This window comes from Cajanus cajan, chromosome 10, assembly GCF_000230855.2.
Source record: "Cajanus cajan strain Asha chromosome 10, NIPB_CcT2T_4, whole genome shotgun sequence".
Lineage (NCBI taxonomy): Eukaryota > Viridiplantae > Streptophyta > Magnoliopsida > Fabales > Fabaceae > Cajanus > Cajanus cajan.
This window is the reverse complement of record NC_138526.1, coordinates 52012788-52030043: the sequence shown is the minus strand read 5'-3', so window position 1 is coordinate 52030043 and position 17256 is coordinate 52012788. Positions and strand designations below refer to the sequence as shown.

At 36.4% G+C, this 17256-nt stretch overlaps 2 protein-coding genes across 2 annotated transcripts; one reads left to right on the top strand and one right to left on the bottom strand.

The window, feature by feature from the left end:
* The first annotated feature begins 221 nt into the window (after positions 1-221).
* Positions 222-11898, top strand: SUS2 (Pre-mRNA-processing-splicing factor). Its single transcript, XM_083065257.1, has 26 exons — positions 222-716; positions 1297-1420; positions 1549-1641; positions 1786-2176; positions 2440-2926; positions 3051-3841; positions 3966-4051; positions 4518-4700; positions 4781-5095; positions 5185-5489; positions 5563-6017; positions 6131-6257; positions 6632-6873; positions 6950-7073; positions 7190-7379; positions 7504-7611; positions 7750-8003; positions 8138-8754; positions 8835-8941; positions 9135-9389; positions 9473-9946; positions 10057-10218; positions 10365-10562; positions 10647-10925; positions 11113-11355; positions 11551-11898. The coding sequence occupies exons 1-26, from the start codon at positions 445-447 to the stop codon at positions 11743-11745; spliced, it is 7077 nt and encodes a 2358-aa protein (XP_082921383.1). The 5' UTR covers positions 222-444; the 3' UTR covers positions 11746-11898.
* Positions 11899-12444: 546 nt separating this feature from the next.
* On the bottom strand, positions 12445-15882 carry LOC109808221 (PTI1-like tyrosine-protein kinase At3g15890). Its single transcript, XM_020371118.3, has 4 exons — positions 15512-15882; positions 14929-15076; positions 13827-14089; positions 12445-13565 (listed from the first exon to the last, which is right to left on the bottom strand). The coding sequence occupies exons 1-4, from the start codon at positions 15553-15555 to the stop codon at positions 12917-12919; spliced, it is 1104 nt and encodes a 367-aa protein (XP_020226707.1). The 5' UTR covers positions 15556-15882; the 3' UTR covers positions 12445-12916.
* Between the last annotated feature and the right edge of the window lie 1374 nt (positions 15883-17256).

The following is a 17256-nucleotide window of genomic DNA, read 5'->3' as shown; positions in this document are numbered from 1 at the left end:
TAAAAGTTTAACTTGCCTATTTCCAACCTACTTGTTAGTAGATCAAAGTTTAATTATTAGTCACGTAACAACAATAAGACTCATGGAATAATAGGATTGGGTAAAAAATAGGGCCTATTACAGTCGGGCCCAAACAAGAAGCCCAATAAAAGTTAATCCAATAGTGAAGGCGGTATTCGATAGAAGGCGGCACGTGCCACTGTTTTAGTGATTGGCAAACTATCCATCGTCCAGTATTATTAAGTCCCATTTCACTTCCTCTCTGTTGTCTCTTGATTTTTTCCTTCACTCATAAACCCTAGAACCTGCACGTACCTGTGTAGAGTTCTTTAGGTCTCTTTGTTCCAAAATCATGCTCTGAAACTATTCCCAATCATTTCACACCATATTAGCTCGTCCAATTCCTGGACCTTCAAGTTCTGAAAGAGTACAGTCTTTTTCAAGATGTGGAACAACGGCCAGATTGTGCCGCCAGGAACTTCCGTTCCTCCGATTCCTCCGCCTCCGGCCGCGCAGCCGTCGTATACTGTGCTTCCTCCACCGCCTGCAGCACCGGTCCCTATGGAGACTGAGGCTGATGCGGAGGCGCGGCTCGAGGAGAAAGCTCGAAAATGGCAGCAACTTAATTCTAAACGTTACAGTGATAAGAGGAAATTTGGTTTTGTCGAGACCCAGAAAGAGGACATGCCTCCTGAACATGTTAGGAAAATCATCAGGTAAGTGTTCTATCTTTCACTGTCTCGCTGTTTCGTGGATAGCTTTTGGAGATTTGCGGCTACGAGTATTCATTTTTCAGAATTTTAAGTTTTGGTTTCGAAGTTGCATCTGCGAATGGAATTCTGTTAGGTTGATGAACATATTTATGTAGTTTTATGATTTACAAGTGAGATTGAGGTTGTCTTGGTTTTGCCGGAGAGGATGCTGGGTTATAACAGTTCTTAGGGTTAGCTAATAGTCAACTAGAAACTGTATTATTTCTAATTGCGAACTGTGAAATGGATAATTCATTATCTGAATATCTGTATCTCGATGTCTGGAGAAATGATTTTAAGTAACTTGGGTGTTATTTTTGTGGTTAAAATTTGAGTGATGCCCAAGGCTGACTTAAAGATTGGTTTAGTAGAATGCACTGATTAAATTAATGGATTGGATGATTATTTTTTTTGGCAATTAATGGGATAATTTTGAGTTACTGACTTTGTATTGTGTAAATATCTTTGTGACTTTTTTTCAATCTAATTATGGTGTCACTACCATAGTTTCAAGTGTAATTCTCTCTGCTATTCTTTATTTCAGGGATCATGGTGACATGTCCTCAAAGAAATATCGTCATGACAAACGAGTTTATCTTGGAGCACTTAAATTCATACCACATGCGGTTTACAAGCTCCTTGAAAATATGCCTATGCCTTGGGAGCAGGTTCTCTACATTTTTCAGTTTCTCATATTTGATCAATGTTTGCTTTTTTACTTTTTCCTCTTCATTTGATTCACCGTAATGTGGTCCCATACCAATAGCATCTATAATTTTATTTTTGGTAAATGTAGGTTCGAGATGTGAAGGTCTTGTACCATATTTCTGGGGCTATCACATTTGTCAATGAAATACCATGGGTTGTTGAGCCTATTTATCTTGCTCAGGTTTGTTGTTATATTCTCCTCGTACTGTACACATGCAGCAGATCATCATATAGTTTACAGTTATAAAGTCAGCTATGTTGTGTATAATCTTGAGACAGCATGTTTTTATCTCCATAATTATGCTCTAAACAAACTATTGTGCAGTGGGGTACCATGTGGATCATGATGAGAAGGGAGAAAAGGGATCGTCGTCATTTTAAGAGGATGCGCTTTCCCCCATTTGATGACGAGGAGCCTCCACTAGATTATGCTGATAATCTTTTAGATGTTGATCCTCTAGAACCGATTCAGTTGGAGCTAGATGAAGAGGAAGATTCTGCTGTGTATACTTGGTTTTATGACCACAAACCACTTGTGAAGACAAAGCTAATAAATGGTCCTAGTTACCGGAGATGGCATCTCTCCCTCCCCATAATGGCAACTCTGCATCGGTTAGCTGGGCAACTTCTGTCTGATTTAATTGACCGCAATTATTTCTACTTGTTTGACATGGAGTCATTTTTTACTGCAAAGGCTTTGAACATGTGCATACCAGGTATTCAGAATGCTTTCATGAATACATTTACTGCTATTTATATTAAAAAGTATTTATATAAACACTTTATATTTTTAATTATTGGGTTAGATATTGATTGTGTGATCCATTGAGCTAGATACTGCTTAATATAAAATTAGAGAGCAATGCAAATTGTATTGTAAAAGGCACAGAAAGTTATGTTGCAAATAATATTATGCATGTTAAGAATTATGTGGAGATTCAAAATCCTGCATTAATTTTTTGTTATTAATGCCCTCCAGGTGGACCTAAATTTGAGCCTCTCTACCGTGATATGGAAAAGGGAGATGAGGACTGGAATGAGTTTAATGACATCAATAAACTTATTATAAGGTCGCCACTTCGGACAGAATATAGAATTGCTTTTCCTCACCTCTATAACAACAGGCCTCGCAAAGTAAAGCTTTGTGTGTATCATACACCCATGATCATGTACATAAAGGCTGAAGATCCCGATCTACCCGCATTTTATTATGATCCCTTGATACACCCGATAACCAGTGCTAACAAGGAGCGGCGTGAGAAGAGAATTTATGAAGAAGAAGATGATGATGATTGGATATTGCCAGATGGTGTGGAGCCATTGCTTAAAGATACACAACTTTATACAGACACTACAGCTGCTGGTGTCTCTTTGCTGTTTGCTCCTCGTCCTTTTAATATGAGATCTGGTCGCATGAGACGGTCAGAGGATATTCCTCTTGTGTCGGAGTGGTACAAGGAGCATTGGTAAGTTGTAGCCTCCCTTGTATGCTTTCTAGGTTTTCTTGTTTGTTAATTATGCACATGACATTGCATTTTTTCTCTAGCAGTCTCATGAAGATTAACTATTTTCTTTTTTATTGCCCAACAGTCCTCCGTCATATCCAGTTAAAGTTCGAGTTAGTTATCAAAAGTTGCTTAAATGTTTTGTGTTGAATGAGTTGCATCATAGACCTCCTAAGGCTCAAAAGAAGAAGCACTTATTCCGATCTCTTCAAGCAACAAAGTTTTTCCAAACTACAGAACTTGATTGGGTAGAGGCTGGTCTTCAAGTTTGTAGGCAGGGGTATAACATGCTGAATCTGTTGATTCACAGAAAAAATTTGAACTACCTCCACCTTGATTATAATTTTAATCTAAAGCCTGTGAAAACCTTGACCACGAAAGAGCGTAAGAAATCACGATTCGGTAATGCTTTCCATCTCTGTCGTGAGATCCTCCGTTTGACGAAACTTGTGGTTGATGCCAATGTTCAGTTCCGTTTGGGGAATGTTGATGCTTTTCAGCTGGCAGATGGTCTGCAGTATACCTTTTCGCATGTTGGACAATTGACTGGTATGTATCGGTACAAGTACAGGCTTATGCGACAAATAAGAATGTGCAAGGACTTAAAGCACCTGATTTACTACCGCTTCAACACTGGGCCTGTTGGGAAGGGACCTGGGTGTGGGTTTTGGGCACCAATGTGGAGGGTTTGGTTGTTCTTCCTCCGTGGTATTGTGCCCCTTCTTGAACGGTGGCTGGGAAATTTACTTGCACGTCAGTTTGAGGGACGCCATTCAAAAGGAGTTGCAAAGACTGTAACTAAACAGCGTGTTGAGAGCCACTTTGACTTGGAGCTTCGGGCAGCAGTGATGCACGATGTGCTTGATGCTATGCCAGGTAATAATTTTTTATTCAACATTATTTATGCTTTCTAAATTTTAGTTTCTTTTAACCAAGTGGTTCCTGCTATTTTTCTTATGAAATTTACTAAAGTTAAAAGTGTTTTCCTCCTTGATGGCAGAGGGCATAAAACAAAATAAGGCAAGGACTATATTGCAACATTTGAGTGAGGCATGGCGATGCTGGAAAGCTAATATTCCCTGGAAGGTAAATTAGTATTTGATTGTAATTTTTAGATGATGATGTCATTTTCAGCTTAATTTTGGAGAAATTTTATCTTAGGATGTTGCAAAAAGTATTTTTTTAATAAATAAATTAATCCAAATATGCACTAAATTGTATTGCTGGGGAACTAATGAAACTAAAGACATGGTTGGGTTAGTAATCTCCTAGAAAGCCGAAAAGATACTTATATTTTGAAATAAGCTAATTCAAACATGCACTAAATTATATTGCTGGTGAATTAGAAAAAAAACTAACCACATGTTGGGTTTGGATAGCTCTTCTAAGATGTTTAATTGCTTGTCTATACTCTGTTATAGGTTCTGAGCATGGTGAGGCACAATAGGCCAAGAGAGACCATTCATTATTTTGTTCTTAAAAAATAATTTCAATTCATTCGAATTTGGTTCCCTCCTTCAGTCTTATTGTTGACATGCTTTGGAATGTGTAGGTTCCTGGTCTGCCTGTTCCCATTGAGAACATGATTCTTCGATATGTGAAGTCAAAAGCAGACTGGTGGACAAATGTTGCTCATTACAATCGTGAGCGTATAAGAAGAGGTGCAACTGTGGATAAAACCGTTTGCCGAAAGAATCTTGGAAGATTGACACGCCTCTGGCTGAAGGCGGAGCAGGTGTGCTTAGTGTTCTCGATTTATAGAATTTTTAACAATTATATGTGAAGTTATTTCCTGATCATTGATGACTGTTACAGGAACGGCAACACAATTATTTGAAAGATGGTCCATATGTTACTCCTGAAGAAGCTGTTGCTATCTATACAACAACTGTGCATTGGTTGGAATCTAGGAAATTCTCCCCTATTCCATTTCCACCTTTATCATACAAGCATGATACCAAGCTGCTTATCCTTGCGCTTGAGAGGTTGAAGGAATCCTATAGTGTTGCAGTGAGGTTAAATCAACTGCAAAGAGAAGAGTTGGGGCTGATTGAGCAAGCTTATGACAATCCTCATGAGGCATTATCGCGAATCAAGCGGCACCTGCTCACCCAGCGTGCATTCAAAGAAGTATGCCAATATAATTAAAATTAGTTAGCTTTAGGTTGCCCATTTCTAGCACAAGACAAGTATAACTTTGTTTTTTTTTTTTTGGACAGGTTGGGATAGAGTTTATGGATTTATATAGCTACTTGATTCCGGTTTATGAGATAGAGCCTCTTGAGAAAATTACAGATGCTTATCTTGATCAATACCTGTGGTATGAAGGTGACAAGCGTCATCTCTTTCCCAACTGGATTAAGCCAGCTGATTCAGAGCCACCTCCCCTCTTGGTTTACAAATGGTGCCAAGGTATAAACAATTTGCAAGGTATATGGGACACCAGTGATGGTCAGTGTGTTGTGATGCTGCAAACTAAGTTTGAGAAATTCTTTGAGAAGATTGATTTAACAATGCTCAACAGGTATGTGTTATATAAATCACTTTGTGAATGTACTTGGCTATTTTCAATTCTAAATTTATTTTTGATGTTGCAGGCTTCTGCGACTGGTTCTAGACCATAATATTGCTGATTATGTCACTGCAAAGAACAATGTTGTGTTGTCATACAAGGATATGAGCCACACCAATTCATATGGTCTTATACGTGGCCTACAATTTGCTTCCTTTGTTGTTCAGTATTATGGGCTGGTATTAGATCTTTTGCTTCTTGGACTGACTCGAGCCAGTGAGATTGCTGGCCCACCACAGATGCCAAACGAATTCATTACTTATTGGGACACAAAAGTTGAGACTAGGCATCCAATCCGGCTTTATTCTAGGTACATAGATCGGGTTCATATATTATTTCGCTTCACCCATGAAGAGGCTCGGGACCTCATTCAGCGGTATCTGACTGAGCACCCTGACCCTAACAATGAGAACATGGTGGGGTACAATAATAAGAAGTGCTGGCCAAGGGATGCTAGAATGAGGCTAATGAAACATGATGGTATTTGTTCCTCCTTTTTACCTTGTGAAGGTTATATATATACATATATATATATATATATAATATACCTTTGTTTCTTAAAATGTTTCTTATTTTGTTTGTTATAATTTCAGTCAATCTTGGGAGGAGTGTCTTCTGGGATATGAAGAATCGTCTTCCTCGAAGCATCACAACATTGGAGTGGGAGAACAGTTTTGTTTCTGTTTACAGCAAGGATAATCCAAACTTGCTTTTTAGCATGTGAGTATTGATTATTTTCAGCAATTTTTGTAATGTTATTTTCCCTTTTCCTTCCCCTTTTTTTTCTGTGAAATGGAAATGGTTATGGTTATGCAAGTCAATCACTTTTTTCACTTTGCATTGGAGTCTTTCAGAATTTTAAAACTGGCATTGGATGTGTAACCTGACATGTTGGAGATTGAAACTAGTGTTAAAAAGTCTGGCTGTCAGTTGATTTCAGAATATATCCACATCTTCCCCTGATAAAAAAACATTGCATTTTCTAATTGTTAATTTCCTTGTTTTTTTGTTTTTGCAGTTTTGAATTTTTCTTTTAAAACCTATGTATATGATGAATGAAGCTATCTCTAACCATATCTGTCAATGACCTTTAGGTGTGGATTTGAAGTAAGGATACTTCCTAAAATTAGAATGACTCAAGAAGCATTCAGTAACACCAGAGATGGTGTTTGGAATCTCCAGAATGAACAGACCAAAGAAAGGACAGCTGTTGCTTTCTTACGAGTTGATGATGAACACATGAAAGTGTTTGAGAATCGTGTGAGGCAGATTCTTATGTCTTCTGGTTCTACTACATTTACAAAAATTGTCAACAAGTGGAATACAGCTTTAATAGGTAAGTGAAGTTGAAATTATAGGGGGTCTTATAAGTGGCTATTGTTGGTTTACTCATTGTTTTTGGTTCTCATCAGGACTTATGACTTATTTCCGGGAGGCAACTGTTCATACCCAAGAACTGTTGGATTTGCTAGTTAAATGTGAAAACAAAATTCAGACTCGTATTAAGATTGGACTCAACTCAAAGATGCCTAGCAGGTAACTAGTCAGTTTTTTTGGGGAATATTTTATAGCTGGTAAGTAGTTAGGTTTTTAATATTTTATTCAGAACTATTGGGTTTAAATGTTCAAATTTTTTGCTGTTTCTGTATCAGGTTTCCACCTGTCATTTTCTACACCCCTAAAGAAATTGGAGGTCTTGGAATGTTGTCCATGGGTCACATTTTGATTCCACAAAGTGATCTCCGATACAGTCAGCAGACAGATGTTGGAGTAACCCACTTCAGGAGTGGGATGAGTCATGAGGAGGACCAACTGATTCCCAACCTTTACCGTTATATTCAGGTGAACCTCAATTCTTTTGCCTATTATATAATAATCTCCGTGCATTTGCCTTTGCATATGATTTATGTTGGTTCATATATTTCTATGTTCTTCATAACTTTTTATGGTCTCTTTGATCATGCAGCCTTGGGAGAGTGAGTTCATTGATTCACAGCGTGTCTGGGCTGAATATGCATTGAAAAGACAGGAAGCACAGGCCCAAAACAGACGTTTGACCCTTGAAGATCTGGAAGTGAGTTTTTGATGCTTTTTTAATGATCCTAATATGTGGGTTTTGTTGTTTGGATAATACAGTGGCAATGTTCCTGTGTTTTTCTTTGTGGAAAATCTACTTACGTACATAATGAGTTATTGTTGATCTGTTCTGCAGGATTCATGGGATAGAGGAATACCACGTATAAATACTTTGTTTCAAAAGGATAGGCACACTTTGGCTTATGACAAAGGATGGAGGGTGCGTACTGATTTCAAACAGTACCAAGTTCTGAAACAAAATCCCTTCTGGTGGACACATCAGAGGCATGATGGGAAATTGTGGAACTTGAACAATTACCGAACTGATGTTATCCAAGCCCTTGGAGGAGTTGAAGGAATTCTTGAACATACTTTATTCAAAGGAACATAGTAAGTTTTACTCTTTTTTTTTGAGCTTGTTTTGCTGTTTGAATTCAGGTATTCTTTTTAGTACGTAACTCTTGCTATTGTGTGTTTACTGTGGAAAAAGCTGTAATTGACTTGCTGTTATTTTTCACTGTTAGTTTTCCAACTTGGGAAGGTCTTTTCTGGGAAAAGGCATCTGGCTTTGAGGAATCTATGAAGTACAAGAAGCTCACCAATGCTCAGAGATCTGGTCTCAACCAGATACCCAACCGAAGGTTTACACTTTGGTGGTCACCAACCATTAATCGAGCCAATGTTTATGTCGGTTTCCAAGTGCAGTTGGATCTGACTGGTATTTTCATGCATGGAAAAATACCAACCTTGAAGATATCCCTCATTCAGATATTCCGAGCTCACTTGTGGCAGAAGATCCATGAGAGTGTTGTAATGGATCTCTGTCAGGTTTTGGATCAAGAGTTGGATGCTTTGGAGATTGAAACTGTTCAGAAGGAAACAATCCATCCAAGGAAGAGTTACAAGATGAACAGTTCCTGTGCAGACATTCTTCTCTTTGCTGCCCATAGATGGCCAATGTCAAAGCCTAGTCTTGTAGCTGAGTCTAAGGATGTTTTTGATCAGAAGGCAAGCAATAAGTACTGGATTGATGTTCAGCTGCGATGGGGTGATTATGACTCTCATGATATTGAGCGTTACACTCGGGCCAAATTTATGGACTACACAACAGATAATATGTCCATATATCCATCTCCTACGGGTATATCTCCTTCATTTTACTATTCTCCCCTATGTGGTTTTTTATTTGTAGAGCTGACTACATCATTGCTTTCCATGCAGGTGTAATGATTGGCATTGATTTGGCGTATAATTTGCATTCTGCATTTGGGAACTGGTTCCCTGGGTCAAAACCACTACTTCAGCAGGCCATGAATAAAATCATGAAGGTAAATAAACCATCATACATCAGAAGTCTGTTATGAAATTATATATCACTTAGATACATGAGTTATTTTTTTGGGTATAAAAATTGTGATTATGATCTGTTCTAATATATATTAATGCCGTCTCCACTAAGCGGTATCTGTAGTGTTGAAACAAGTGTGATTGTGTTATTCTAATAATGTTGTGCATATGCAGTCAAATCCTGCACTTTATGTGTTGAGGGAACGGATCAGGAAAGGTTTGCAGTTGTACTCTTCTGAGCCCACTGAACCATATTTGTCTTCCCAAAACTATGGAGAGATATTCAGCAACCAAATAATATGGTTTGTTGATGACACAAATGTGTATCGTGTTACTATTCACAAGACTTTTGAAGGAAATCTTACAACAAAGCCCATCAATGGTGCCATATTTATTTTCAATCCAAGGACTGGACAGTTGTTTCTTAAGGTTTGTTTACTTTCTCTTGTTCTTACTGAGGTGTTTCAAACATTTGTTGTCTAGTTATTGATCTTTCTTATCCTACCTTGTAGGTTATTCATACTAGTGTGTGGGCTGGTCAGAAGCGTCTCGGGCAGTTGGCTAAGTGGAAAACAGCAGAAGAAGTTGCTGCTCTTGTAAGGTCTTTGCCTGTAGAAGAACAGCCAAAGCAAATAATTGTCACTCGTAAAGGAATGTTGGATCCATTGGAGGTTCACTTGCTGGACTTTCCTAACATTGTTATTAAAGGAAGTGAACTGCAACTTCCTTTCCAGGCATGTTTGAAAATTGAGAAATTTGGAGACCTTATTTTGAAGGCCACTGAACCACAGATGGTTTTGTTCAACATCTATGATGACTGGTTGAAGAGTATTTCTTCATACACTGCATTCTCCAGGCTAATTCTGATTCTGCGAGCACTTCATGTGAATAATGAAAAGGCAAAAATGTTGCTGAAGCCTGATAAAACTATCATCACTGAACCTCATCACATCTGGCCTTCTTTAAGTGATGACCAGTGGATGAAGGTAGCTTTAATTTTCATTTGCAATTTTCTGATGTTTTATACAATACTGTATCAATTTTTAGATTTTTAGAAATAATTGCTACATAACCAACCCTTTTGATAAATTGACAGGTGGAGGTTGCTTTAAGAGATCTTATACTTTCAGATTATGCCAAGAAAAACAATGTGAATACTTCAGCTTTGACTCAGTCTGAGATCCGTGATATTATACTTGGAGCTGAGATTACTCCACCTTCTCAACAGCGGCAACAGATTGCAGAGATTGAGAAACAGGTTAATATTATCTTTTCTGCCTCGAACATAAAATTTAATACTATTTTTTTCTTCCCTTTTAATTGCTTTTTCATTGCATGGACTTGATTTTCTCACCCTCTTGTTTTTTAATTACTTACCTGGTTTTTGTACTTATTATTTTGCAGGCTCATGAAGCCAATCAGGTGACAGCTGTGACAACGAAGACTACAAATGTTCATGGTGAAGAGCTTATAGTAACCACCACTAGTCCTTATGAGCAAGCTGCTTTTGGTTCCAAGACTGACTGGCGTGTCAGGGCAATATCAGCCACGAATCTATACCTTCGTGTGAACCATATATACGTGAACTCTGAGGATATAAAGGTTTGGATATTATTCTTTATTTTTGGCAATCCTGTTACACTTGTAGTTCCTGTCAGATATTAAATATCAGATTTTGTGGTGCAGGAAACTGGATACACCTATATTATGCCAAAGAACATTTTGAAAAAGTTTATTTGCATAGCAGATCTTCGAACCCAGATTGCTGGGTACATGTATGGCATAAGTCCTCCGGACAATCCTCAGGTGAAAGAAATTCGCTGCATTGTGATGGCACCACAATGGGGGACTCATCAACAAGTTCATCTGCCATCAGCCCTTCCAGAGCATGATTTCTTGAATGATTTAGAGCCCTTGGGATGGATGCATACGCAACCGAATGAACTTCCACAGTTGTCACCTCAGGTTTTGCTTGATTCAGTTTTCAATTTCTTTTGTTTTTAATACGATTACAAGACAGAGGGAGGTTTTAATTCCCTTTGGAATATGATAGTTTTTGAAACAATTGCCCCTCCCTCTACCTCTTGCTTGTCAGGGAAATACGTTTATGATTCATGGTACACTGTCTCACCTGTGAAAATGATTATTGCAGGATCTCACTTCACATGCCAAGATCCTTGAGAACAATAAGCAATGGGATGGGGAGAAATGTATTATATTGACTTGCAGCTTTACTCCTGGTTCTTGTTCTTTAACTGCATATAAACTCACTCCATCTGGTTATGAATGGGGGCGTGTCAACAAGGATACGGGAAGCAATCCACATGGTTACCTTCCTACTCATTATGAGAAGGTTCAGATGCTCCTTAGCGATCGCTTCCTTGGTTTCTACATGGTAACACCTTTCTTCCTGCTCAAACTTGTACAGTAGTTTGTCTGCGTGATTGATATTGATGTGTTATATAATTATACTAATTCGTTACTTTTAAAAATGATTATATATTCTTATTAAAATTATGGTTATTATTATTATTGTACTGATTGACTTTTCTTTCTTTCTTTCTTTTTTTTTTTTGCTACAATTTCTTAGGTTCCTGATAATGGTCCATGGAATTACAACTTCATGGGGGTGAGACATGCGTCCGGGATGAAATATGGAGTGAAGCTGGGAACTCCTAGGGAATATTACCACGAGGACCATAGACCAACCCATTTCTTGGAGTTTAGCAATATGGAGGAGGGGGAGACAATTGCTGAGGGAGATCGAGAGGATACATTCTCTTGATATAAAAATATTTTTTGTTTGCGGTCCAATTGTTTTTGAAATTTGTCAGAATATGTTGTAACATCTGTTGTTTGTTAATCCTAGGGATTTTGTATTAACGGTATCATAACGTTGTAAATAATTACCATCAATTTTACACTACAGTTATCGGCTTCTGCATTCCTACCACTAGAAGTATTTGGCCAAGCAAAGGCAATTACAAAATTTTAGTTTTTGGCCTGATTTTCTTTACTAGTTGCTATTAGTTCCTTAATTATATATCCCGGACCGTAACTGGATTATAAGCTCGGGTGATTGGTTTAATCGGGTTAAGGGTCTAGATCGGAATATTATTATAGCAACTTATAATAAATTTATTTTATAAACATAAATTGGAGTTACACTTACTGTATTAAAATATATTTAAGCAAATTAGGAAAGGACGTGATTGGAGAAGAGTATGTGATCTAGTAAATAGTATATATTTCAAGATAATGGTCGTTATTATTTTTTTAATCTTGTTAGTTGTAACTACCTGACAAATTCTAAAGGTGTAATACTCTAAACTCTTATTCTTATAAATATATGATTCAAGTTCTACAATTGTAACGACTTAAATAAGAATTTGGCTCTCGCATTTTGAATCATAATTCAACAATGAAATTAAAAATCAAGTGTATTTTCGAAAAAAATAATAAACTGAATGAATAACACCGTCACTACGAAAAAAGTGATACAAACATACATTTAATAATTTATATTATATGGCTCCATACAAACTAAGGATCTCAATATATTCTAACATGGCCGTAATATGTGCTTTATCACATCGAGTTTGATTTTTAGGGATGGGACACAATTTAGGACCGTACAGCCTAGACAACGGCTCTGCACAGCATCCACGTTTAATAAATAACACCCTCTAAAAAAGTGTTTCCAAACAATTAAAAAAGTTGAAATTTTTGGAAACTTCACAATCTGTGTATTTAACATCAAATTCCTAGTTCCAGACTTTCAGCAATTCTGCATGGTTCATATCCACATTCATATTATGGGAAGGAGACACATGCAGTCGCCTCTCTAATACACTGCACAAGTAATATTAATAAACATCATAATACAAAAAGGCAATCCTGCAGAGTCACAATCTGTATTTAACATCAAATCCATAGTTCAATCTCTCTTGCACAGTTCATGGCTCAGTATTCTCTTCCAACTCAGGTTTTGATTCCTTCTCTTCTGAGATGAAATCTGAGCTGCCTTCAGCAGCAAGGGTCCCATCTTCAGTATGTCCTACAGCTGGAGGGCTTTTAAAGAGTTCATTATTTTCCAGCTGAGCTAACTTTTCTTTGGATACTCCCTTCAGTAACTCTACCACCTCAAGTATGGTAGGTCTCTTCTCTGGTTGACTCTGAGCACATACCAGAGCAATTAAAACAACTTTTTTAAGCTCTTCCTCCACATAGTTACCCTCAAGTTTTGGATCTGCTAGTTCACTGAATTTCTTCTCACAAGCCAGTGGCAGTGCCCAATCATTTATTGATCGCTTCACTGTAGAACTAAGTTTTTCAAGTGGTTTTTTGCCACTAGCAAGTTCTAAAAGGAGAATTCCGAAACTGTAGACATCACAACTCTCATTTGCTTTACCTAACATAGCATATTCTGGTGCAAGGTAACCTAGTGTGCCCTTAACTCTTGTAGTCACATGTGTTGCCCCATCAGGGATCAACTTTGCAAAACCAAAATCAGCTACCCGGGCCTGAAAATCCGAATCCAACAACACATTGCTTGCCTTGATATCTCTGTGGATGATGTGTGGTGTTGACTGGTGGTGAAGATATCTACAAGTAATCAAATTCTAGTGTTAATGTAGTGATAAAGGCAAAAAGGGAATAACAAAAGAGACAAAACTTAGATCCAGTAAAACATCATTCTCTAATCAAAATTGGAGTTTCTCTGAAGTAATATGTGTAACAAAGAATTTCATTAAATGTCGGTGCATATTACTGAAATAAACATTTAATTTTGATTAGAGAACAATACCAATAACACCTATGATATTACATTTAAGTTTTGTCTTAAGAAAAGTCATGGGCACTCACGCAATTCCCTCAGCAGACCCAATTGCAATATTCATCCGCCGGTTCCAATCAAGAAGGCATTCTGCTGAGTGCTGTCCATGAAGATGAGAGAGCAGGCTCAAATTAGGCATATAATCATACACAATTAACCGTTCTTGACCTTCAGCACAATAGCCACGTAGACTGAGAAGATTCTTGTGTCGTACTCTAGCCAATATCTCAACTTCAACAGCAAATTCCATGTCTGCTTTGTTGCTCCATACTTTCAATCTTTTCACTGCAATCTGCATGTGTACACACATCAACATAAATAGAATTGAAAACAGCCATTATGAAGATATCTTGGAAAAAGGAAAAAGTTTACATAAGGTTCATTTCACAGGCACCAGCTAAAATGTTTTTTTATCAGAGGCTTTAGCAGCATTAGCAGCTGAAACTTGTGATCGTGTTTTATAAATTGCATTATCAGGTCAAGTCAAAGTTAATAAGTCAAAAGAATCATCCATTACGTAACAGATCACTATTAGAAGATATAAGCAATAATCATCCTAGCTCAATAGTAGAGTTAAGAATGAAATTAACGGGGGCACAAAAAAACTCACTAGGAACTAGCTAAGACATCAAGTTGTTTTATGTTCACTCACAAATCATTATAAGTATTATGTTTTTACATCGAAGGATTGCGGCAAAAGAAAAAAAAATCCAGTGGAGATGCCATATTTAGGTTATTTTTCTTTCTTATTCCTAATTTCATTGAAACTAAAATAACTTCCATACAAATCCTTCTTAATATGGTCCTTCTCAGTATTACATGATAAAACCATATCACTAAGAATCATTCAAGATTGAGAAAGACAGGAAATTTTATGTGAGATCTTTCAATCTGTCAAAGCAGATCCCAACATGCCTCTTAGATATCAACTGGCCATAATATTTGGAGACACACTGTTGTGTTAAATTAAATCTTTGCTGATTTAAAAAAAAATGTGTCAAAATTAACTAAATTAACCATTACAAAGAACTCTGTAATAGTAATCAAAACTAGAATGATCAAGAATAACCATAAACCAAAGGTGATTTGGTAAGATGAAATAAAGAATAAAAAAACAAATTAATGTCCTACTTGTGATCCATCCCAAAGCTGGCCCCAGTAAACACTGCCGAATCCTCCTTCGCCAAGCTTGTTATCATAGTTGAAATTATTTGTAGCAGAGTGTAATTCCTTCAAAGAAAACACTCTCCATGGAGGTTGTTTCTTCCCTCGTCCTTTGCTGCATTGAAAGAGACAAATATCAACTATCAATTCAGTATGGCTAAAACAAGAGTTTGAATCTAAAACCATACTTTAAAAACTCTCCAGGCATGGTATCGATGAAACAGGCACCTTGGTATACCCAGAACGATTAACCATGCATGTTATGTTAATTAAGTCCTAAGAAGAAACTCAAAGTAACAATCTTCCCTCTTTATATTCCCTCGAGACTTTACCAACCAAACTAAATTTTAGTAGTTTTGTTACACAGAGCAGCTTGAGTAACACCTAGAATCTGAGCTAAACCAGAATCTAAAACCCTCTCTATAATTAATTTCCCTCAAAAGAGAAAAAAAGAAAAAAGAAAATCTGAAAGTGATGTGAGACAAATATGTGATATCTGATCCATAACAAAAATTATTACAAATTAGAGAATAATGAATGATAGCCATACCGATCCGAACCATTTCCGCAACAAAAAATTGGGCAAAAAGCCATAACCTTCCCACAAAGCAGCCCTCACTGAGTCTGCAACTCAAGCGAGCAGAGAAAAATGAACAAAATCGAAACTTGAAGTTGACCCACCAAACCAAATCAAGCGCTCCACTCCGAAAGCCGTTACTTTGTGCTATTCTGTTACCAGCGACAAAGACCTTCCGGAGAAACGCTTTCCAAACGCTGTGTTATGTGAAACTGAGAGAATAACCAAAAAAGAAAAACAATAAAAAAAGTGGGAATCGGTTTAGATGATGAGATGAGATGAGATGAGATGGTGTGTAAGCTAAGTCTTCTTTCTTCTTCTTCCTCCCTTTAACACAATTCCAGCTGTTGGCACATTTCAAAAACAGAAGAAACACGCACGTGGGGTCCATTTTCCTTTTTTTTTTTGTTAATAAAAAAGTTAGAACTAAAAATATCAAAATAATAAAATAAAAGTTTTAAAAATTGAAAATAAGTAAGTATTCGCATTATACGGTGATGACGAGTTTGTATGAGAATATTGAGAAGGTATTAATATTTAAATAATAAAAAAAAATATTTACATTAGACCATAACGGAATATTTTATATTAAATATTAATATTTAAATTATAACGATGAATACATGGATTACACTGAAAGCGATTAATGTCTAAAAAAATTACGATTTTGGATGTGAACCTCGTTGAGATGCCAATGCTTTTGCAAATTATTTTTGGCTTAATAAAAATATTAATGTTTAAATTGTATTAGTAAATATTGTACCCCAACATTGGTAAGCATTTTTACTTTTCTCAATCATCCTTAAATAATATTAATAATGATAATAATAATAATAATAATTAATTTTATATCAATAAATATTTGCACTACACATGTATGAAATTTTTTACATGAAATTATATTGGTATCTAAATAATACACACACATATATATATATATATATATATATATATATATATATATATATATTGCATTATAAAAAAGTTGTATGAACAACTGCATTCATTATTATACACTAAAGAAATTGCTTTTCCTTAACTTTGTAGAGTCGTATTTTATATTATATCGTGTAATAAAAAAAAATAGTAAAAGTTCCTTCAAGATGTGAATATGGATTTAGTAATATGAAGTGTGCCTTTGGTTTAGAATCAAAGAGAAAGTCATGATCAGAAAACAGTATAAAATAAGTAAAAGTTCCTTCATAGGATGTAAGAGTAAGACAAGATATATATTAATGGATTTATTTATACGAAGTGTGCCCCGCTTAGGATTAGAGAGGAAGACATGATCAGAAAACTACACATGATAAAATCTACCAATCATGTATTTTGAATGCATATTAGTGCCAAGTTCATACTTATAATTTTGTTATAATGATGCAAAAGGGTAGTTTAAGCAAGATTGCAGAATTGGAAATCATTTATGAATGAATGGAAATTGTTGATGGAATAATAACCTTTGTAAATTGAATTCAAGCAAATCAGCATCATCGTGATTGACTACTTTCCACTTCATAAAATCTAATTCATAGGTAAAATTCGTACTTTATTGTAAAACTGTTGGAGAAACATGGACATGCACTATTAATCTATTATGATTAAGGGCAAGATTCCTATAGACGGGGAGTCTCCATTAATATAGCTCCAGTAAATTATATTAGTAATTTTTTTAAACTATACAAGTGAGGTGGTGGACAAAACATCTTAACATCGTAATC

What these genes read in the sequence shown, in the direction of transcription:
- LOC109808221 (XM_020371118.3), bottom strand. Translation starts at nt 15,555, where the DNA reads ATGGCTTTTTGCCCAATTTTTTGTTGCGGAAATGGTTCGGATCG. An exon ending in TGCGGAAATGGTTCGGATCG is followed by an intron (nt 15,077 to 15,511) that starts GTATGGCTATCA and finishes CTTTCAATGCAG; the next exon opens with CAAAGGACGAGGGAAGAAAC. An exon ending in AGCTTTGGGATGGATCACAA is followed by an intron (nt 14,090 to 14,928) that starts GTAGGACATTAA and finishes GTACACATGCAG; the next exon opens with ATTGCAGTGAAAAGATTGAA.
- SUS2 (XM_083065257.1), top strand. Translation starts at nt 445, where the DNA reads ATGTGGAACAACGGCCAGATTGTGCCGCCAGGAACTTCCGTTCCTCCG. An exon ending in CATGTTAGGAAAATCATCAG is followed by an intron (nt 717 to 1,296) that starts GTAAGTGTTCTA and finishes TCTTTATTTCAG; the next exon opens with GGATCATGGTGACATGTCCT. An exon ending in TTCCACAGTTGTCACCTCAG is followed by an intron (nt 10,926 to 11,112) that starts GTTTTGCTTGAT and finishes TGATTATTGCAG; the next exon opens with GATCTCACTTCACATGCCAA.